The sequence below is a fragment of the Melanerpes formicivorus genome, unplaced genomic scaffold, assembly GCF_026170545.1.
Source record: "Melanerpes formicivorus ecotype bairdi unplaced genomic scaffold, bMelFor1.0.p_v2 SCAF_34, whole genome shotgun sequence".
Lineage (NCBI taxonomy): Eukaryota > Metazoa > Chordata > Aves > Piciformes > Picidae > Melanerpes > Melanerpes formicivorus.
In genome coordinates, this window is record NW_027142386.1 from 2,231,991 (window position 1) to 2,255,158 (window position 23,168).

Here is a 23,168-nt window from a genome sequence, read left to right on the forward strand (position 1 = left end):
CTCCTTTTCCTTTTCCTTTTCCTTTTCATTTTCCTTTTCCTTTTCCTTCTCCTTTTCCTTTTCCTTTTCCTTTTCATTTTCCTTTTCCTTTTCCTCTTTTCCTTTCTCTTTTTCTTTCTCTTTCTCTTTTTCTTTCTCTTTCTCTTTTTCTTTCTCTTTGTCTTTCTGACTGCTGCTTTTTCCTCTGCTGGTCCTGGACAGGTTGCTGTGTTGCAGCTGTTTGGTTCCAAAGGGCCATGCTGAGCTGTGTCCCCAGGAGCACAGAGCCTTCTCTTTTCAGAGTTATTGGCATGAACGAGCCCAGAGGCCTCTTGACTTGCAGCTTCAGCAGGAGCCATGGGTCTTGGCCAAGATTAAGGCCTTGCCCAGGGCCTTGGAAACATATCCAGACACTGAGTTTATGCTGTCTTCCTTGGCACTTGTAATGTGCAGCTTCCTCTGCTCTGGTGAGGCCATGCCCAGTCCAGTGCTGGGCTCTCCAGTTGAAGAGAGACAGGGTCCAGAGGAAGCTACAAAGATGCTGAGGGGTCTGGAGTATCTCTGTGAGCAGCAAAGGCTGAGAGTCCTGGGGTGAGAGCCTGGAGAAGAGCAGCCCCAGAGGGGATCTGAGCAATGCTCAGCAAGATCTAAAGGAGCTGTGGGGAGCAAGAGGCTGGGGCCAGACTCTGCTCAGTGGTGCTCAGGGCTGGGCCAAGGGGCAATGGACACAAACTGGCACCCAGGAGGTTCCACCTGAGCAGGAGGAGAAAGTTGTTTGGTGTGAGGGTGCTGGGGGTCCGGGGCAGGCTGCTCAGAGCGGTTGTGGAGTCTCCTGGTGTGGAGCCTCCAGCGCCCCCTGGCCTTTGAGCCCTTTGGAGGCTGCCGGGGGCACCTCTACCACAGAGGTTTCCGTAGTGTAGCGGTTATCACGTTCGCCTCACACGCGAAAGGTCCCCGGTTCGATCCCGGGCGGAAACAGCTTTTTGACACTGCCCCACCGAGCACCGCGGCCAGCAGGCTGCCGCCAGCGCCCGGCCTGCAGCAGCAACGGGGAGGAGCAGCGCAGCGATCGGCCGCTGGGGTGGGCTCGGTTTTGTACCATCGCTGCCAGGATACCGAGGGGTGGAGCAGGTCCAGAGACTGGCACCAAAGCTGGGGAGCGGGAGAGGGCTGGAGGGCTGGGGAGGAGCAGCTGAGGGACCTGGGGGTGTTCAGCCTGGAGAAGAGGAGGCTGAGGGGAGACTTCATTGCTCTCTACAGCTGAGAGGAGGCTGCAGTGTGGTGGGGGTTGGGCTCTGCTCCCTAGTCTCAGGTGATAGAAATGGCCTGAGATTGTGCCAGGGGAGGGTTAGGTTGGAAAGGAGGAAAATTCCTTTGCTGCCAGAGTGGTCAGGGCTTGGCACAGGCTGCCCAGGGAGGTGATGGAGTCCCCATGCCTGGAGCTGTTCCAGAACCCTGTGGCCATGGCACCTGTGGCCATGGTTTGGTGCCCATGGAGGGGTTGGGTTGGTGTTGGACTGGATGACCTTGGGAGGGCTTTTCCAACCCAAACAATTCAATGATTCTCTCATTCTATGATTAGATGAGCTCCAGGGGTCCCTTCCAACCCCACCCACCTGGGATGTTTTGCTTTCCAACCCTCACTTCAGAAGTGGCACAGCCTGACCAGGCTCTCACCACAGGTCCAATGTCCAGCCCACATCCAGAAGCTGAAGGCTGGGCTGGGATGCAGGAGGTGCTGGGGGTTCCTCCTGGGGGTCCTTACACCCCATGGAAAGGCAACCAAAGTGTGTTTGCACCTCTGCTCTGAGATGCCAGATCCAGCCCTGGGCAGAAGTCCTGCCCCACACCACCCTGCTGTGGTGCTGGCCCCAGGTGGCTCTAGGAGCCAGCTGCACTGTGCCCCAGGAGCATGGAGAGGCTTCTCCAGCCCCAGTCACCAGCAGCTCTCATGTGCTGCAGCCTCAGACACAGCACCCAAGGCCTTGCTGGGGCTTGGATGAGAGCAGACAGGTCCAGCACCTCCCACCACGCTGAAGCAAAGGAGAGAGTCTGGGGCAGCACCAGCAGACAGCACCGGGAACCTCTGGGGGCTGCACCACAGGGAGCGTGGGATTGCTCCATGCAGCCCCACATCCACCCTCTGGGGAGGCCAAATGCCCCCCCCCCCCCCCTTGGCCTGAACATCATCTCCTTGCTTGGTTCACACCAGGGAGGTTTCTGTGCACAGACAAGAGGACCTTGCCCACAAACAGCCCTGGGTGTTGTCCGGGTTGGGCTCAGAGACCTTCCGCCAGCTCTGCTGGGAGGTCTGGAGAACTGCCCACAGTATGCTGGGAAGGCAGCAGGGGACTCTTGCTGCTTCCTCCCCTCCAGTAAGGAGACAGCAGCCCAGAGTTTGTCTCACTTTTATTTACAGAATTGCACAGTTTCCCCAGGACACTGGAGGGGGGAGGGTCAGAGACACGGAGCTCCCACATCCACCAGCTGGACTCCTCCTCTGGGCAGCAGCAGAAGGCGCAAGGAGTCGCTGTTGGGCTCTGCAGGGACACATGGACAGCTCCAATGGTTGGCAACTATGACAGAGACAACGAAGCTGAGAGTGAAGCACAGGGCCAGGCCCCAGCTGCTCCCAGCCAGGGACTTCTCACAGTTTCATGTCTGGACTAGAAGTGAGCTTCCTGACCGGCCCCAGGGAGCCCTGGCGAGGGAGGTGTGGTGTGGGAGTGCACAGCCCTCACCACCTGCCACCACCACCAGACCTGCTGCAAGACCAAGCTCCTGGGAGGCAGTCAGGGCTGGGAAGGTTAAACCACCACCCACCTCCTTTTTCTTCACTGGGAATGTCCTGGTGACAGGGGGTTTGCTGGGGAGGGGACCCAGGACAAGGCACAGAGCAGTGGTGCAGCCCTCGCTGCCATGGGAAGGGGCATGTGGATGGAGCAGCTCCCCTGCACAAGCTGCCTGGAAGCAGGACACTCCTGCTGTGCAGGGAGCAGAACCAGAGCTGGGCTAAAGAGGCCTCCAGGAACACAGGGCAGTCATCCCTGCACAACAGGGAAAAGGGAAGGTGCCCATGGATAGATACATGGCAGAAGGGAAGGGGCAGGCAGGGAGGCTGGCAGGGAGGGCAGCAGAGATGCACAGCCTGGCTGCAGCGGAGGACACACAGCCCAGGATCAGAGGAGACCTTCATGCTCAGAACAGAGACCAGCTTGGGCCAGCCCACAGCTGGGCACAGGGAGGCTGCTGCAAAGTGTGTTGGGCTGTCACTGAGAGCCCTGGGCAGGAGATGGAGGAGAAGAGCACAGACAGACCCCAGGGCTGGAGCAATCCTGCTGGGAGAGACAGGGCCCTGGCCCTTGCTGCTCCTGCCATTAGCAACTCGCAGCCTAGGGCCAGGGAGAGGACAGCATCCTGCTCTGCAGCTGGAAAGCAGAGGGAAGGGCACATGGTGCTTAGAAGGGAAGCTGTTGAGGTCTTGCTCCAGCAGGGGTTGGACTGATCCCCCTGGGCTCAGCAGAGCAGAGGGGCATGGTGTGACTGCCACCCCCCCTGCAAAGCCATGGGCACTTTGCAGCCTGCCTCCTCTCTGCTCCCCACCCTCACCATGGCAGGAGGGAGGACCAGGGCAGTGCCAGTCCTGGTGTCCTTAGGGCCTGCTCCACTCACAGGGCTCAGGGAAGCAGAGCACCAAGCATGGACATTGCAGACTGGCACTGCAGGACAGAGGGGCTCTTAGCTGGAGGTGCTGGGAATGCAGATGAGTGAAGGGAGGAGGAGGAAGGACAATGCTGGCCCCGCAGAAGGGACCCAGAGCCTGCTCTCTGGGAACCAGCAGCCCTGGGGTGTTTCCCTGGAGGACACCAGGCAGGCAGGCAGAGCTTCAGGGCCAAAACAAACCACAGCAGCTCCTCAAGCTGCTGCCCAGGAATGTGCAAATCAAGCATGTGGGGGACAGCCAGGACAGCAGGGCCTGTCCCCAAGGTGTGGTGTGACCATCGCTAGGAGAGGGCCAGCCTCAAGGAGCTGAAAAGGACAGCAGCAAGCAGAGACTCCAAGCTTTTGGGCTCAGCAAAACTCCCTTCTGCATCCTGCCAAAGCAGAAGGCAAAGGTAGCTTCAGCCAGCAGGAGCCATCGCTGCTCACCCCCAGGGCCTCCATCAACCTTTGCCAGACACAGCAAGAGTTGAGAGCATGCAGATCCTGGGGATGAGCCAGGACCTGCAAGGAAAGGCTTTAGTGAGCTCAGGTCTGCACAGGAGGACATGTTCTCATGGTGCCACCTCTGAAACCCTCAGAATTAGAGTATGCAAATCCAAAATGTCTGCCCTGGGGGTGATGTCATTGGACTCCTTCTGGGACTGGAGCAATGATTAAAACCACAGAAGGCTCTAGGAAGGACAGAAACACTGGGAAGGGAAAGGCTGCTGCAGGATTACCAGAACCAACGTAGTGCAAAGGAGAAGGAGGCTCTGGAGCTGGGTGGATGGGAAGTGTTCTCTGTCTGCTTGCTTGGAGAAAAGGCATAGAGGTAACCTCGGAATGAGATCAGGCTGCCAGCTCCTAGACTGAAGCTTAGAACATCAATGCTGGGGGCTGGGACACAACCTGCATGGCCATCAAAGAGCAATCTTGTCTGGAGACAGAGAGATGGAGCTGCAGCCCCTCCCACCTGCGCTGCCCGGGCACAGCAGAGCGTCCCTGCAGACAGGCCCCCGCTGCCAGCCGCTCCACGTGGCACAGCTTGGGCACCGTTAGCCACCGCACAACGGAGGCGCTGAGCACAAAGTCCCCTCGGGTGGGATGGCTGCTCCCCTGCGCCCCCACGGCTGCCGCCTTCCCTGCCTGCGTGGGGGGCACTCGACCCTCGGGGCTGTGCCCGGGGCCAGGGGCTGCCCTGGGCCTGGCAGCCGCGGGGTGCGGTGCCCGCGGGGTGCGATGCCGCGGGGTGCGATGCCCACGGGGGTGCGGTGCCCCTGGGGTGCGGTGCCCCTGGGGTGCGGTGCCCGCGGGGTGCGGTGCCCCTGGGGTGCGGTGCCCCTGGGGTGCGGTGCCCGCGGGGTGTGATGCCCCTGGGGGTGCGGTGCCCCTGGGGGTGCGGTGCCCCTGGGGGTGCGGTGCCCCTGGGGTGCGGTGCCCGCGGGAGGGCTCAGACGCTGGTCTCATCTGCAGCCTTCTTCATGAGCTTGGCAGAGAGGAGGGAGTGGGGCACGGGGTGGGGGCTCCGCGAGGCCGGGAGCATCAGCCGCACCTTCTGGTTGGTCCTGCGCCACTCGGAGTACAGCTGGCAGTGGTAGCGGAACGACACCTGGCAGGGGGCGAGGCGGCAGGGAGGTTACCAAGCTGCCTCCCCCCCTACTGCAGCCCACAGAGGGTCGTGAGGTGCAGCTGCCCCTTCTGCGTGCTCTTGGCAGAGTCCCGCTCCAGCAGCACCCTCCTGGCACCCTCCACGTGCCAAGGCAGAGAGCAGGCTGAGCAGGCCTGGCAAAGGGGCCCTCTGGCACCAGGACAGAGTCTGCTCAGCTGGGTTTGGGTCCCAGGCTGGGAGGAACCACAACGTGATCCCCTTTGCCCTAGCCAGGCACCACAGCTGGGCTGAAGTGAGCACCTTGCCCGGGCACAATGAGGCTTTCTCGGCTGGGCCAGCCTCCTGCCACCTCACAGCCCCTGGTCTGTGGTGGACAATCCTCTGCCCGCTGCAAAAGCCTCCTCTCCTGTGCCTGCAACAACAGGACAGCGGTTGGGCTCATTTCTCCTGACAGCGCTGGGTCCTGGGAGAGGATGGAAGGCAGAGAGGAGAGGATGCAAAGGCTGAAGGGGACCTGAGGCAGCCGGGCCCAGAGGCAGGAGCTGGCCGCTGCAGTTCCAGAGCAGCCCTGGAGGGGGCGCTCCGAGCCGGACTTCCCCAGCCAGCTGGCTCCTTGCTGTGCCCCGTCCTGAGCATCAACACCACCAGAGACCTTCTCACATCAACACCACCAGAGACCTTCTCACATCAACACCACCAGAGACCTTCTCTCCTCCTGCTGGTTCTGTAGCTCTGAAATTCAACTCCTCCAGGATGTCTGAGGGAGGAAGAGAAGCTGCAGATACTTCCCCTCCTATTTATTTTCCTAGAAATTGTGAGTAAGGCAACGCAATTCTGAGTGCTCTCAGCCTCTCACCAAGCACAGGAAACGTTTAGCTGGCAAGCCAGGAGCCCCAGGAAGGGCATCTGAGAGGGCAACACCAGCATCCCTGCTCTGAATGGGTCTCTGCTGTGAGAAATGGAGCCCTGCCATGGCTTTGAGGTAATTCCCTCCCCTCTTCCTGTTGCTGAGGGACAGCTGTGGGAATAAAGCTGTCTGCTGATGAAGCAGCAGCAGAGGCATCTTGCAGCCTTCAGAGGCAGCCTGTGATCGGGGAGCTGATGGTGCAGACTTCCAGGAAAGCTGCTCCACAGGAAGGAGCTGCAAGCTTGGCCACAGCCCTCTCTTGCAATCCTCACCCCGATTGCAGCCACCACCACCCAGCCACCCACCAGCCCTGCTGGCAGCAGGCAAGGAGGATTGCAGCTGAGGACAGTAAATGTGAGCCCAGGGCCCTCACTTCATGTCCTCCTCTGCTCAGGGAACATGAGCACAGCAGAACTGGAGCCCATTTTAGCCAGGACTTGGTATTTCACAACAAAAACCCCAACATTTTCTCATTTCCTGCAGATTTCCAGCTCCTCTGGAGCAGTCCTGGGACAGGGAGGACAGAAGCACTTCCTCAAGGTTTCCAATTTTATCTTGGGGCTTTCCACACAAATGAACTGATGCAGAATTTCCTCCCCAGCTCCCTGGGCATGTGTGGGCTGTGGCATCAATCAGAGGCTTCCACTGCAGGCACCCCCAGAGCAAAGGCTGTGGCACCCGAGTCTGGAATGCCCTAACTCCAGGGACAGCTGATCTCTGGGATCAGAGCGTGGCAGGGAATGGGCTGTGGCACTTCTACTGCCCACACAACGTTTTGGGCTCCCACTATGCCTCCTCCAGCCCCTGCACCCCTTCCCTCCAGCCCCTGCACTCCTTCCCTCCAGCCCCTGCACCCCTTCCCTCCAGCCCCTGCACTCCTTCCCTCCAGCCCCTGCACTCCTTCCCTCCAGCCCCTGCACCCCTTCCCTCCAGCCCCTGCACCCCTTCCCTCCAGCCCCTGCACTCCTTCCCTCCAGCCCCTGCACTCTTTCCCTCCAGCCCCTGCACTCTTTCCCTCCAGCCCCTGCACCCCTTCCCTCCAGCCCCTGCACCCCTTCCCTCCAGCCCCTGCACCCCTTCCCTCCAGCCCCTGCACTCCTTCCCTCCAGCCCCTGCACTCCTTCCCTCCAGCCCCTGCACTCTTTCCCTCCAGCCCCTGCACTCTTTCCCTCCAGCCCCTGCACCCCTTCCCTCCAGCCCCTGCACTCTTTCCCTCCAGCCCCTGCACCCCTTCCCTCCAGCCCCTGCACTCTTTCCCTCCAGCCCCTGCACCCCTTCCCTCCAGCCCCTGCACTCTTTCCCTCCAGCCCCTGCACCCCTTCCCTCCAGCCCCTGCACTCTTTCCCTCCAGCCCCTGCACCCCTTCCCTCCAGCCCCTGCACTCTTTCCCTCCAGCCCCTGCACCCCTTCCCTCCAGCCCCTGCACTCTTTCCCTCCAGCCCCTGCACCCCTTCCCTCCAGTCCCTGCACCCCTTCCCTCCAGCAGGCAGCTGGGAAAGGATCCAGCACACCCAGGGCACTGAACAGCAGAGACCAAATGGAGATCCCAGCCCAGAAATCCTCCTGGCAACACAACAGGAAAGAAGGGAAGCAGAGGGAAGGCCCTGGCCTGAGAGCCTCCACAGTGAGCAGGGCTGGGGAGCCCTCAGGGCTCTGGGAGTGGCAGGGCAGGGAGCTGCTCCCCAGCCCCACTGCTCCCCAGGGCTCTCAGCTGGGACCACTCACAGTTGTGTTACACACCTCAGCCACCTTTGCTTTCCTGCTCTCTGGACTTGCCCCAGGCTGCAAGCTCCTGGCTGCCTGGTGCAGCATGTCCAAAAAGACACCAAGTGAGGCACCTGCAGGAAGCTCCTTCCCAGCATGGATCAGTGCAGCACCCAGACAGTGCCAGGTGCTGCTTCCCACCAGCCACCAGTCCCAGCCGGGCAGGCTGCTCACCTGCTAAGGGCTCAAGTCCAAAACCCCAAGGAGAGGGAGAAGCCCCAGAGCCAGTGCTCTTTGCACTCCCCTGTGCCACTGCCACCTTCCTGCCACTGGGAGGAGATGATTCAGTTGTAGGCCACAGAGCCCCCAGCAGCCACCACGCCCCTCCCGTGGGCAGGGACCTGTGCTGGGCAGCACAAAGCAGGGCAGCAGATGATGGCAGATTGCTCAGGGGCCAAATAGTTTCCAGATTTCCTCCTAAACCACCCAGGTTTGTGCTCCATCTCAAACAGGAACAGGCAGCACAACTGGGTCGGGCCTCCCCACCCAGGCTCAGCCACACTGGTGCCCCAGCAGATGTCAGCCCAGGGAGCAGGGCTCCCAGCTCAGCCTGGCAGGCAGCTGCTCAGGCAGTGGCTGCTCATCCTCAGCAGCTCCACTTGAAGATAATTAAATGGATGTGAAGGGAAGGAGCCCAAGGTTTGCTCCCCAAGGAGCCCCAGGTTTCCTCCCAAAGGAGCCCCAGGTTTGCTCCCCAAGGAGCCCCAGGTTTGCTCCCAAAGGAGCCCCAGGTTTGCTCCCGGGGGCAGGCAGGAGGGGGGCACCATGCTCCCCTCTGCCCGGGCGGGGGGCGCCGGCGCAGCCTGGCACTTACCAGCGTCCAGAGGACGTAGATGGTGAAGAGTGCAATGGTGAGGGCGATGAGGCCGATGGCCTCCAGCCGGCTGTTGAACTGCAGGTGGTCCTGCGCCCCCCGCAGGCACAGCCAGCCCGAGATGGCGGCCAGGGGAGTGATGAAGAGGAAGCAAACCATGTCGCAGAACAGCGTCCGCTTCTCGCTGCGCGGCCCAGGGTCCTTCAGCCACTGCGGGGCAAGGCACAGAGACCGCGCTCACCACGGGCACACAGGGCATGGGGGCACACAGGGCATGGGGGCACACAGGGCATGGGGGGCACACAGGGCATGGGGGCACACAGGGCATGGGGGGCACACAGGGCATGGGGGGCACACAGGGCATGGGGGGCACACAGGGCACGCAATGCAGACAAGGCACATGGGGCACACAGGGCATGGGGGGCACACAGGGCACGCAATGCAGACAAGGCACATGGGGCACACAGGGCATGGGGGGCACACAGGGCACGCAATGCACACAAGGCACATGAGGTACACAGGGCATGGGGGGCACACAGGGCACACAATGCACACAGGGCATGGGGGGCACACAGGGCACACAATGCACACAAGGCACATGGGGCACACAGGGCATGGGGGGCACACAGGGCACACAGGGCTGGTGGGGCACACAGGGCACGCAATGCAGACAAGGCACATGGGGCACACAGGGCTGGTGGGGCACACAGGGCACACAATGCACACAAGGCACATGAGGTACACAGGGCATGGGGGGCACACAGGGCACACAATGCACACAGGGCATGGGGGGCACACAGGGCACACAATGCACACAAGGCACATGGGGCACCCAGGGCACAAAAGACACCCAGGACAGGGGGGCTCACTAGGCACCCAGGGCACCTGGGGCACCCAGGAAATGCAGGGCACACTGGGCACAGGGGACATACAGTGTGGCTGCTGTGCTGGGAAGCACTCACAGATGCCCTGCAGCAGGCATTCAGCTGACAAAACCCTTCCCAGCAAGCAGAGCCAGGCAGTGCCCAGCGTGCCTGTAACCAGTGTGGGCAGGGGAGAGAGGCCTGGAGAAAGCTGGGGAGGGACTTTTGACAGGGGCTGGGGGTGCCAGGACAAGGGACAACGGCTTTGAGCTGGGAGAGGGGAGATTGAGAGTGGAGATGAGGAAGAAATTCTGGAGAGTGAGGGTGGGGAGAGCCTGGCACAGGCTGCCCAGGGAGGCTGTGGCTGTCCCCTCCCTGGAGGTGTTCAAGGCCAGGCTGGATGAGGCCTTGAGCAACCTGTGCTGGTGGGAGGTGTTCCTGCCCATGGCAGGGGCTTGAAACTGGATGAGCTTTAAGGTCCCTTCCAGCCCACTCTGTGACTCTGACTCTATCAGGCACAACTGAAGATGTGTGCAGGAACCGCAGGAGCTGCCTGGGCTGCTGGCTGGAGCAGTGAGAGCAGGCAGCAAGCAGGATGAGCTCAGTTCAGTCAAGCCTGGCTTAGTAAAGGCCTGGCAGGCACTGGGCAGGGCTTCAGCAGAAGCACAGCCAGGACTCTGCAGCTGGGGGAGGGGCACTGGGGGTCTGTGGCCAGGCCAAGCCTGAGGCCAGCTGTGCCAAATGCATTCTGGAGTCTGACTCCTGCTTTACACCACCCTGAGCACCCAGGCCCACCTGGGAGACTGCAGCCAGCTCTGCACAAGGAGTGCCCCAGGGGTCTGGCACTGGCCCCAGGGCCTCAGCAAGCTGCACCGGCAGCCAGCTTGGGGACACCAGGGGGACACAAACAGCCACACCCCCAGGGTGTCACTGAGGTGGGCACAGCCCTCCAGCAGCTGAGGAACCAGGGCTGGAGGGGGAAAAAAACCCAAAGAAAAGCAAAAGCATCAAGTGAGGAAGCAGCAGAGAGCTGAGCCCAGCAAAGCAGGCCAAGGGGGCACAGCCTTGGGCTGGCCCCAGCAGGGCAAGGCAGTGCAAGCTCCTTTCCCTGGCACAATACCCTGTGCCCATAAGCTGCTGCTTCCTCCAGGGGAAGCCTCTGCCATGCCCCAGGAGAAAGTGTCAGAGTGTGATGTAAGGAGGGGCACTGAGCTCAGCTCCCCACTGCCTGCTCCACAGCCCCAGTGGGGCCCTGAAGGGATGAGCCACACAGACACAGCTGCTGAAAACTGCCCCCCCCCTACGACTGCCAAACCTCAGAGACCTTTGCCCACTGCTGGTGGCATCTGCTGGCACCACACTGCAGGCAGGAGAGAGCTGCCAGGACCAGCACAGAGCCCATCCTGGTGTGTTCCCATCTCCAGCTTTGCCTTGCTGCTCCCAGGGCAGTAGGAGATGCAGCAGCTGCAGGCTCTGCACCTTGCTGTGGCTCAGCAGGAGGCTCTGCAGGCCCTTCCCTCCTGCAGCTCCCAGGCCTGCAGCAGCTGGCCTTCCACAGCCAGTCTCAAACCATTCACCACTTGTAGCAGCCCCAGCTTGGTTCCAGCCTGGGTTCATTTCAGATGCTTGGCTTGGACAGCAGCAACTGTTCCACTTTTCCTGGGATTCTGCTATTTTCAGCCTTCCCTTTCCTTTTTTAGACAAGCAGGCAGCTGTGGCTCCTACTCATGCCCAGCTCATCTGCAGGCTGGGCTGCTGGCTCCTTCCTTCTGCCCTGCACAAGGATCCTGCTCTTGGGTAGGAGTATTCAATTTTTTAATCAAAATAACATAAAATTGGAGAATGTGGTAAAAAAAGGCACAGCCAGGGCAGGGCACAGAGGATCACAGAGCTGGCAGGGTTGGAAGGGACCTCAAGGCTCAGCCAGTTCCAACCCCCCTGCCATGGGCAGGGACACCTCACACCACAGCAGGTTGCTCACAGCCACATCCAGCCTGGCTGCAAACACCTCCAGGGCTGAGGCTTCCACCACCTCCCTGGGCAGCCTGTGCCAGGCTCTCACCACCCTCCTGGGGAACAACTTCTTCCTAACATCCAATCTGAATCTCCCCACTTCTAGTTTTGCTCCATCCCCCCCAGTCCTATCCCTCCCTGACACCCTCAAAAGTCCCTCCCCAGCTTTCTTGTAGCCCCCTGCAGATCCTGGAAGGCCACAATTAGGTCTCCTTAGAGCCTTCTCTTCTCCAGCCTGAACAACCCCAACTCTCTCAGCCTGTCTCCATATCCCCACAGGGCAGGGTGTCCCCAGGTGTCCCCACAGCCAGCCTGGGAGCAGGCTGCTCACTTGTGAACAGGCAGCATGAAAAGAGAACCATCAGAGCTGTGCCCAGAAAGCTCCTTCAGACACAGTGCAAAGAGCAGGGCAGGAGGGGTGGGGGCAGGTATGCAAGAAAGGAATGAGGCCACACCAGTCAAAACAGAGCCCAGGTAAGCTGAGGGCATGGCTGGCCAGGAGGACAAGCAGGAAGGGCTGGCCCAGACAGAGTGCTGCAGAACTAACTGTGAGAGAGGTGTGCAGAGAGACAGGGCAGAGGGCAGAGGGCTGAGGGCAGGGTGAGGAGAGGTGACAGCTTCTGTTGGAATGGGAACTGGTAAATCTGGGCAAGGGAAGAGGAGGTGGCAATGACCTTAGAGCAGGCCTCCTGTACCTGAAGGGGGCCTACATGAAGGATGGAGAGAGACTATTCCCAAAGGCCTGCAGGGACAGCACCAGGGGCAATGGCTTCAGACTAGAGCAGAGCAGGTTGAGATTGGATGTGAGGAACAAGTTCTGCACCAGGAGGCTGCTGGAACACTGCAACAGGCTGCCCAGGGAGGCGGTTGAGGCTCCATCCCTGGAGATGCTCAAGGTGAGGCTGGACAGGGCTCTGTGCAACCTGATCTAGTGGAGGATGTCCCTGCTGAGTGCAGGGGGTTGGACTGGCTGAGCTCTGGAGGTCCCTTTCAACCCCAACCGTTTTATGATGCTAACTAGCTCTCAGCAGCAAGCTGCTGGCAGGGAGGCCACTGCCACCCAGCCCAGGGTACACTGCTGCCTGTGCCTGCCAGCTGTGGGGCACAAAGAGTCTCAGCAGAGTCTCTGCCTCCCAACCCAAACCAGTCTGTGAAATGTAGGTAAGGGCCAGCAGCGTGGCAGAGGTGGTCAGAGCCACGGCAGCAGGATGCTCTGCAGGCACCTGGGATGGGGCAGGATGCTCTGCAGGCACCTGGGATGGGGCAGGATGCTCTGCAGGCACCTGGGATGGGGCAGGATGCTCTGCAGACACCTGGGATGGGGCAGGATGCTCTGCAGGCACCTGGGATGGGGCAGGATGCTCTGCAGGCACCTGGGATGGGGCAGGATGCTCTGCAGGCACCTGGGATGGGGCAGGATGCTCTGCAGGCACCTGGGATGGGGCAGGATGCTCTGCAGACACCTGGGATGGGGCAGGATGCTCTGCAGGCACCTGGGATGGGGCAGGATGCTCTGCAGGCACCTGGGATGGGACACTGAGCTGGCCAGGACAGAGGAGGGGATGCTGCAGCCACAGACAAGACCCTAGGCAGGACCTTCAGCTGGGAGCACACAAGGAGGGGATTTTAGAGGTGTGACCTGAGGCACCTGGGAGACCCAAAGGGCAAGAAGGAATGAGGCTAGAGGGCAGGCAGATCTGGGGACAGATCTGCAGACAGATCTGCTCCTGCAGCAGAGGACAAGTTAGAAGCATTTCTGAATCCACCTTGAGCACAAGTCAGTAGCCAGCCAGCCAGCAGAGACTTTCAGAGCAGCCACAGCTGTGCTCTGGACAGGAGGAGCTGGGAGAAGGTGGCAGACCTGCAAGTCACCCCTCATGTGGCCCTGCAGAGGAGATCAGAGGTGAGGAGCTGTGTGGGGAAGATAAGGACCACACATGGTCCTGAGCAACCCTGGGAGGAAGCTGAGGGTGGACAGCAAGGCATGGACACAGCAAAGCTGCTCCTGCAGCCAGCACAGGGCAGCCCATGGCTGGAACCCCCCAGCCCTGCCTGGCTGTCCCCTCCCCCAGCCAGCAGAGGGCTGGGCTGGCTGCTGAACCACCCCAGCAGAGCAGCACGACCCCTGGGAGGGGACAGCTTGGGTCACTTTTGACCCTTGTACAGTAAGAACCCCTGGGACTGGAGGCAGATAGGTGCTGGGCTGCATCTGGGGCTATTTATAATCCTTGTGACCTCTGAAACTCCTTCCTCCTCCCCAGGATGGGAGCCAAGCACGTAAAGGCAGGAAGCAGAGGGATTTCCTCTTGGAGCAGTGGAGTTGCTTTGCCAGAGTGCACTGAGAGTGAAAAGGGAGCACAATGGAGCACCCCCAGGGCTCTGCCACAGCAGCACCTCAGCACACAGGGGCTGGAAACAAACCCTGCCAACAACCCCGGGCCTGCTCAGGCAGGTGGAGCAAGGCAAAGGTGCCAAGCAGACATGGGGAAGCAACAGAGCACAGCCAGGGCTGCCTCCAGGCCAAGGCCAAGGCCAAACCCAGCTGCCTGCATGCTGCAGCCATGTGTGAGGCCACAGGGAAAGGGGAGAGTGCAGAGAGCTTTGGCTGTGAGCTGGCTGCCAGAACACCCTGCTGGAGGCACCCTCTCTGCTTGTGCAGCAAGAAGGTTCACAGGCTCACAGGATCCCAGGTTGGAAGGCACCTCAAGGACCATCCAGCCCAAGCTTTCAGGGTAAGAATAGTTTAAATGAGCTGGCCCAGCACCCTGGCAAGCTGGGCCTTGGAACTGCCTCATGCAGGGGAAGCAGGCTTGTCAAAAGAGCTTCCAGGTACAGCCACACTTCTGTTCCAGGTGCTCCTCCCCTGAGGATGAGCAGGGCTGTGGAAGGAAGCTCATTCCTTGGACCCACAGCAGGGCTGTGGGATGCTGAGCAGCTGAGCTGAAGGGCCATGGAACCAGGGTGAGCCCCAGAGGACAGAAGGCAGGAGGAGGCCATGCAGAGCAAAGCAGCAGGACATCAGCAGCTCCTCTGGAAGCCAGGGGGTGAGCTCAGAGCATAACAGAGCACCCAGAGAGGCCACCCCAGCAGCTGCTGCTCCACCCCCCTGCAGCTGGGCTGTCTTCTACCACTTGGGAGCAAGGGCAATAGGCTGTTGGGGGATGCTGGCAGCAGTGCTCAGCACCTTGCAGTCCAGAGGAGGCTTTCACTGACACCTGCAGCTCACCTTCCTTTGTCCCCTGTGCATGGCTGTGAGCTGCCAGCCCCTGGTCCCCATGTGCTCCACAGCCACAGCACCACCAGCAGGATTTGGCTGTGCAGAGCCAGCTGCTAACAAACATCTCCTGTCCTTACTGTCCACCAAACAGCTCCCTGGCAGCTCCTCAGGCACCTCTGGCCTTCCCCCTTACCAATCTGGCACCTGGCTACATAAACCACAAGGGAAACAAGGCCTTGGCTCCCAGCAGCACAAGCAGCTCTGCCCCTGCCCTGCTGAATCAAAGCAATGCAGCTTCAGCAGACAAACCACCACCTTCCTTCTCTGGGGACCCACCAAAGCCTCCCTGCAGGCTCCATGGGCAGCCCCAGAGGATGGCCCTGCTCCCTTTAGCAAGGTGAGGAGGGAAGTTTTCTGGTGGAATACCCAAAGCTCAGGAAGCCAAGATCCAGAAACACCTCTGTGAGCAGAGCAGGTAACTGCTGCACAGCAAAGTGCTCCCTCCTCATCCTCCCTTCCCCACTGCACATCAATGCTCCACAAACCTCATCAAGTTCATGCAGTCACAGAAGGGGTTGGGTTGGAAGGGACCTTCAAGCTCATCCAGCTCCAAGCCCCTGCCATGGGCAGGGACACCTCCCCCCAGCCCAGGCTGCTCAAGGCCTCATCCAGCCTGGCCTTCAACACCTCCAGGCAGGGGACAGTCACAGCCTCCCTGGGCAGCCTGTGCCAGGCTCTCCCCACCCTCACTGCCAAGAATTTCTTCTTCATCTCCACTCTCAGTCTCTCCTCTCCCAGCTGGGGAAGGGTCTGGAGAAGAGGGCTGGGGAGGAGCAGCTGGGGGAGCTGGGGGTGGTTAGTGTGGACGATAGGAGGCTGAGGGAGACCTCACTGCTCTCTACAGCTCCCTGAGAGGAGGCTGCAGTGAGGTGGGGGCTGGGCTCTGCTCCCTAGGAACAGTGATGGGGGGAAGACAAAATGGCCTCAGGTTCCTCAGGGAAGGCTTAGGTTGAACATTAGAAGAAACTTCTTCATTGCAAGGGCTCTCAAGGAGTAGAAGAGTCTCCAGGGAGGTGGCTGAATCCCCATCCCTGGAGGTGTTTCAAAGCTGCAAAGGTGCTGAGGGCCATGGTTCAGCCCCAGCCTTGGCAGTTAGAGAATGGTTGGGCTGGATGATCTGAAAGGGCTTTTCCAGCCCAAAGGATTCTCTGCTGCCCTGAAGCATGCTCCTGCATCCTGCCCAGACCCCATCCCATCCATCCTCCTCTGCTCACCACTTTCTGGTTTGACTTCCCAGTGTGACCTGACCAGATCTGAACCTGAGCCACTGAGCAGCTCCACTCCTGGCCAGGCATCACCCCCTGAAAGCTTCACCACCCTCCCCACCCCAAAGGAGCAGAGAAGCTTTCAGATAAGCACTGAGGGAACTGTGTCATTTCCAGTGACTCAGCAGCCTCTCTCCCTGGCTCCTCTCAGAAGCTGCTGAGCAGCCTGGGGATGACACTTCCCTAAAGCATCTGCTGAGGAGCTGCAGCCCAGCCTGCTGTGGGGCTGGGATTGCACCAGAGTCAGACACAGGGCATTGATGGGCAGTGCCAGGGAGCTGGCAAAGCACCACCAGCCCTCTCAGAAGGGCTCTGCACTAAGGGCACTTCTGAACATGGCCAAGTTCTGTCAGCTGGTCCCAAAGGGACCCAGGAGGGGAAGCAGAGTCATGGCCACAGCTGCTGACAGGCACAGACTGTGGTGCTGCAGAGGCTCAGAGGGTTTGCAACAGCTCCCAGGGAAAATGAGGACATTCCAGGATGTTTCCCCCACATTCCAAGCAGGGATCAGAGTGTTTCACAGTGGGGTGGAAGCAGCACACCAAAGCCAGGTGAGCTTTCCAGCCAGGTGAACCACTGCACTCTGGCCAGAGCCCTCCATGAGCAAGGTGCAGGCACAGAGTGCAGGCCCTCAGCCTGAGCCCCCTGCAGCAGGCCCTCAGCCTGAGCCCCCTGCAGCAGGCCCTCAGCTCCAGCCCCCTGCAGCAGGCCCTCAGCTCCAGCCCCCTGCAGCAGGCCCTCAGCTCCAGCCCCCTGCAGCAGGCCCTCGGCTCCAGCCCCCTGCAGCAGGCCCTCGGCTCCAGCCCCCTGCAGCAGGTCATCAGCTCCAGCCCCCTGCAGCAGGCCCTCGGCTCCAGCCCCCTGCAGCAGGCCCTCAGCTCCAGCCCCCTGCAGCAGGCCCTCGGCTCCAGCCCCCTGCAGCAGGCCCTCGGCTCCAGCCCCCTGCAGCAGGCCCTCAGCTCCAGCCCCCTGCAGCAGGCCCTCAGCTCCAGCCCCCTGCAGCAGGCCCTCGGCTCCAGCCCCCTGCAGCAGGCCCTCAGCTCCAGCCCCCTGCAGCAGGTCATCAGCTCCAGCCCCCTGCAGCAGGCCCTCAGCTCCAGCCCCCTGCAGCAGGCCCTCAGCTCCAGCCCCCTGCAGCAGGCCCTCAGCTCCAGCCCCCTGCAGCAGGCCCTCAGCCTGAGCCCCCTGCAGCAGGCCCTCAGCCTGAGCCCCCTGCAGCAGGCCCTCAGCTCCAGCCCCCTGCAGCAGGCCCTCAGCTCCAGCCCCCTGCAGCAGGCCCTCAGCTCCAGCCCCCTGCAGCAGGCCCTCAGCCTGAGCCCCCTGCAGCAGGCCCTCAGCTCCAGCCCCCTGCAGCAGGCCCTCAGCTCCAGCCCCCTGCAGCAGGCCCTCAGCCTGAGCCCCCTGCAGCAGGCCCTCAGCTCCAGCCCCCTGCAGCAGGTCATCAGCTCCAGCCCCCTGCAGCAGGCCCTCAGCTCCAGCCCCCTGCAGCAGGTCCTCAGCCCAAGCCCCCTGCAGCAGGCCCTCAGCTCCAGCCCCCTGCAGCAGGCCCTCAGCTCCAGCCCCCTGCAGCAGGTCATCAGCTCCAGCCCCCTGCAGCAGGTCCTCAGCTCCAGCCCCCTGCAGCAGGCCCTCAGCTCCAGCCCCCTGCAGCAGGCCCTCAGCTCCAGCCCCCTGCAGCAGGCCCTCAGCCTGAGCCCCCTGCAGCAGGCCCTCAGCTCCAGCCCCCTGCAGCAGGTCATCAGCTCCAGCCCCCTGCAGCAGGCCCTCAGCTCCAGCCCCCTGCAGCAGGCCCTCAGCTCCAGCCCCCTGCAGCAGGGCACTTACCCAGCTGTGCCCCTGGCAGACCTCAGCCCTTGCTGTGCTCACACAGCTCCTAAGCACCAGAAGCAAGCAACAATCCTCCTTCCAGAGCCTTGGCAGCCATCAGTAATGGCCTGAGGGGTCCTTTCTTCTCTGACAGCACCCTGGTGCTTCCCTTGCCTGTGAGGCTCACCATCACCTCCCAACGCTCCCAGGCTGCTGGCTGGGCCCCACACCCTTACAGGCTCCAGCTCTGGGGGAGCTCTCCACAGATGTCAGCAGGAACTGCAGTTTGATTGTACCAGGCTGCTCACACCCACCCTGGAGCACAGACAGGAGGGCCCAGAGGACTTCCATGCCACACTGTCCCAGCAAGCTCCTCCTGCCTGCTGGAGCCCCAGGAGTCAGTGTCAGAGGAGAAGTCCCCCCCAGTGCACTCTGCCTTAGGAGCTTTTAGCCCAGAGTGCAGTTTTCCAGGCCTGTCCTTGTTATGAGCTGCTACAGCCTCTGGGAGCCAGGGCTAAGCACACTTCCAGATGTTTGCTGCTGGCCATCAACACCTCACTGCCTCAAGCTAAAACATCTGAGACCTGCACTCCACACCTGGCCAGCACAAGCCCCAGCAAGCTCCCTGGCCCTGGGCAGGCCTGCAGTGTGATCCAAAGCCAAGAGACACCTCCCAGATGTGTTACAGCAGTGGGCTCCAGCCTCTGAAACAACCACCTGAGGTTTGGGTCAAAGCCATTTCAGGTGGGAGAAAAGTGCCAAGACTGAGGGGCACTGAGCAGCACTGAGCAGCACTGAGGGGCACTGAGGGACACTGAGCAGCACTGAGAGCCTTGTGATGAAAAAACTTTGCAAACCAGCCAGAGCCTGGACTGGACCTCCCAGCACTGGGAGTCTGATGAACCCAGCAGGGACCTGGTCCCACTATGGTCAATGCAAAGAGGAGCAGAAGGGCTTGGCTGGGCCATGTCCTGCTTTCTCCTTTCACTTGGGGCCCAGAGGAGGCCACAAAGATGATCAGAGGGCTGAAGAACCTCTGCTATGGGGACAGACTGGGAGAGGTGGGGCTGTTCAGCCTGGGAAGACAAGGCTCTAGGGAGGCCTTAGAGCTGCATTTCAGTATCTGCAGGGGACCTACAGGCAGGCTGGGGATAGGCTGAGGGGCAGTGGTTTGAAACTGGAGAAGGGCAGAGTTAGGCTGCACATCAGGAGAAGCTCTGCACAGTGAGGGAGGGGAGACACTGAACAGGTTGCCCAGGGAGGGGGCTAAGGTCTCATCCCTGGAGACATTCAAGGTCAGCCTTGCCCCTGGGCAACCTGCTCTAGTTGGAGGGGAAATGGCCAAGACACCCTTCCAACCTGCAGCATTCTGTGACTCTGTGAGCTGTCCCAAACACTGCTCCTGCATTTTTGCAGCTCCATCCCTTGGTCTGATAGAGGCTTGAGCCCTCTGGCCAAATGCTGCTTGTGAGTGCTGGAGGTACTGTGAGGAGGAGCAGAGCCAGGAGGACAGCAGAGCACATCAGGCACCGGCTCTCAAATGGCAAGGAAATGAAAGCAAGGCAGGAAGAAAGAGGTACCTCTGTCAAAGGCCTTGGTCTTCTCTCTACAACAAACTCTGTGTGGCAGAGCTCACAGTAACTTGTGTTGGAGGAGGATAACCATTTCTCCAGGCAGCTCTTGTGCACGGTGCCCAAGGTTCCTGTGCAGTCGCAGGGGGAGAGCAGCCCCTCCCCACTTCCACCTTCGTGGCAGATTCGACAGATGGGACCATCACTGGGGGCAGACAAACAGAAGGAAGTCACTGTCAGAGCAGGCACAGCCCCTTGGCCACACCAACATCAGCCTCTGTCCCCTCCAGGCCCCAGCAGGGTGCCCCAGGAGCAGGCAGCACATAGCAGAGCCTGGCAGGAGCCCTGCAGCTCTCCAGAGCAGAGCAAGGAACCAGTCCCAGGGCAGCAGGGAGGTGTCCAGGACAGCTGAGTTCAATACAACCTGGGAGGGAAGTTGACAAGTACCACAGCACCCAAGAGAAGCTGGCACATCAGCCTGGCCAGCTCAGCTGGCCACAGAAGGGACCTCAGCCAGTGAGTCCCACAGGCTCCAGCTCCACTCACAGCAGGCAGAGGCTGGCACCAGCCCCAAAGTGCTGATGCAAACCCAGAAGGCCAAAGCAAGGCCAAGATGATCCACACTGCCTGGAGACACTCAAGGGGCTTGCACCCAGAGCTGCACTACCCTGTGGCCACCTGCTCTCACCCCACCTCTGCTCTGCAGCCTGCACTCCGCAGTGCAAGGCACAGCACCACCCAGACACAGCCAGGCTGTCCCTGCAGCTCAGCTGAGGACACAACACACAACAGATTCATGGAATGGGTTGGCCTGGAAGGGACCTCAAAGCTCATCCAGCTCCAACACCCTGCCATGGGCAGGGACACCTCCCACCAGCCCAGGTTGCTCCAGGCCTCATCCAGCCTGGCCCTGAATACCTCCAGGAAGGGAGGGAGGTGCCAAGCACTCATCCAGACAAAGTTCTCAGCACACAAACCTTCTGCCCACTACAGTGCAAGACCTCCCTCAGCACCCCACCACACAGAGACCATTGCTTCAGGCTGCAGGCACCCCAGGGACCTCTGCAGTGACTGTTCTGCTCTTCCTTGCTTCCCTCAGCATTCCCTTTGCCTTGGATTTCAATTGAAGGAGAATAGGTTTAGATTGGATCTTGGGAGGACATTCTTTACTACAAGGGTGGCAACACTCTGGGATGGATTGTCCAGAGAGGCTGTGGATGCCTCCTCTCTGGATGAGGCCTTGAGCAACCTGGGCTGGTGGGAAGTGTCCCTGCCCAGGGCTGTGAGGTTGGATTAGATGCTCTCTAAGGTCTCTTCCCTCTTCTTTGGTGTGAGGCTGCTGGAGACCTAGAGCAGGCTGCCCAGAGAGGGTGTGGAATCTCCTTCCCTGGAGACTTTTCTGACCCATCTGGATGTGTTCCTGTGTGCCCTGCCCTGGGTGACCCTGCTCTGGCAGGGGGTTGGACTGGATGATCTCCAGAGGTCCCCTCCAACCTCTAACATTCTGATTCTATGATGGGACAATCCCTGCAACAGGAATGCGGAGAGGTGGGGGAAGCTCCATCCTCAGAGATACTGAAAACTACTTTGGACAAGGCTCTGAGCAGTCTGATCCATCTTGGAAGTCATACTTGCTCTGAAAGGGAGGCTGGAGCAGATGTCCTCCAGAACTGCCTTCTACTCAGAATTCTTTGGTGCCCCTGCACCCTTCACTGCCTCAAGCTCAGCGCTGCATGGCAGCAACAAAACTGCAGCCACAGTGCCAGGGCCTGACCAGAAAAGCCTCCCCTGCTCCCATCCATCTGTGATTTCCCAAGGCAAGCATCTGTAAGCTCTCATCCCTTCTCTTCCTGCCTGAGAAGTTTCATATTTCCAGAGCATTCACATAACCTTGGCCACCAACAAACAGTCCAGGAGGAAAAAATGTGCTGACACTGCAAGAAAAAGCCTCCTTCTTATCAGGCTCCATTTTCCTTGCTTCCTGTGCAGAGGGGGAGGGGGCTGCCAGGCTCCCACCCACACAGCCTCAGACACAGCTTCCTAGCAGCCTGGAGACACCTGGCTGGTTTGTGGCCATGGCACTTGAGGACATGGTCCTCAGCTCTGTGATCCTATGACTGTGTCACCACTGCAACCTCCCAGAGAGTGACACTGCTGCTGGGTGCTGGTGGCATCAAACAGAAGGAACTGGAGTCTCATGAAGACACAGAGGGGTGGGGTGGAAAGGGACCTCCAGAGATCATCCAGTCCAGCACCCTGCCAGAGCAGGGTCACCCAGGGCAGCTCACACAGGAACACAGCCAGGTGGGTCTGGAAAGCCTCCACAGAAGGAGACTCCACAACCTCTCTGGGCAGCCTGCTCCAGGGCTCTGCCAGCCTCACACCAAAGAGGTTTTTCCTCATGCTGAGGTGGAGCCTCCTGGGTTCCAGTTTGTGCTCACTGCCCCTTGTCCTGTCACAGGGCACCACTGGAAAGAGCCTGGCCCAGCCTGGCCCCTTCCTGCCCCCCCACCCTGCAGATATTGATAGACATTGATCAGATCTCCTCTCAGCCTTCTCCTCTCCAGACTGACCAGCCCCAGGGCTCTCAGCCTTTCCCCATCACACAGATGTTCCAGGCCCTTCAGCATCCTGCTAGCCTCCACTGGGCTCTCTCCAGCAGATCCCTGTCCCTCTTGAACTGGGGAGCCCAGAACTGGACACAATACTCCAGGTGTGGTCTCACCAGGGCAGAGTAGAGGGGGAGGAGAACCTCCCCAGCCCTGCTGGCCACACTCTTCTGAATGCACTCCAGGAGCCCACTGGCCTCCTTGGCCACAAGGGCACATGGCTACCCCATGGAGAAGTTGTTGTCCACCATGGATGATTTGTTGTCCATATATCCATGGAGACCGCCGGGGACCGCCGTCGCCGCTCCGAGCGCACGGCTGTGCTCACCGCCGCCGCAGCCCAACCTTCTCTTCTCCAGACAGACCAGCACCAGGGCTCAGCCTGTCCCCATCACACAGATGTTTTGGTCCCTTCAGCATCCCAACAGCCTCCACTGGACACTCTCCAGTATCTCCCTGTCCCTCTTGAACTGAGAAGTCCAGACCTGGACTCCAGATGTGGTCTCACCAGGGCAGGGTAGAGGGGGAGGAGAGGCTGCCTTGACCTGCTGGCCACACTCTCCTGAGCACAGCCCAGGTCACACCTGTGGAATCCTGTTGTGTTTTTCCCTAACCTGTAATCCCAGGCAGTATCCCACCCAGTTTTCACACCTCCACAAGTTTAAGGAGCTGCAGTTCCCAGCCAGCCTCGCTGCTGGCAGAGATCAGGCTCAGCTCCCTCACACCTCTCTTCACCTGCTCCATGTTTGCCAGCTGCAGCAGTGCTGTCTGCCTGGGTTCTCATCCAGCTCTCCTGCTTCCCTCCCCCACACCTGCAGTCCCTGCTCTGACACTCATCAATGTTTGGCCCAATTCACTGAAAACACAGCAGCTGTGAGCCAGGATCTGAGCACAAACCCTGAGCAGTCCCAGGGGCTGGGCTGAACAAGGCTGCCAAATGCCCTTTGCTCTAGAAGCTCAAACCACACAAGAAAAAGTCCCCTCAGGAA

General features: G+C 60.4%; 1 protein-coding gene and 1 non-coding gene across 2 annotated transcripts in view; one reads left to right on the plus strand and one right to left on the minus strand.

Moving 5' to 3' along the window:
* Positions 1-884: 884 nt before the first annotated feature.
* TRNAV-CAC (transfer RNA valine (anticodon CAC)) lies at positions 885-957 on the plus strand. The gene has a single exon. It is a non-coding gene; the product is annotated as a tRNA-Val (tRNA).
* Positions 958-2,375: 1,418 nt separating this feature from the next.
* The window catches only part of MARCHF2 (membrane associated ring-CH-type finger 2), a 40,988-nt gene continuing 20,195 nt past the window's right edge, over positions 2,376-23,168 (minus strand). Inside the window, exons 3-5 of the mRNA XM_068156392.1 lie at positions 19,580-19,775; positions 8,776-8,985; positions 2,376-5,290 (exon numbers count right to left, since the gene is read on the minus strand). Of these exons, the coding sequence (XP_068012493.1) occupies positions 5,132-5,290; positions 8,776-8,985; positions 19,580-19,775 (565 nt within the window). The 3' untranslated portion in view covers positions 2,376-5,131. The remainder of the gene's footprint in view (positions 5,291-8,775; positions 8,986-19,579; positions 19,776-23,168) is intronic.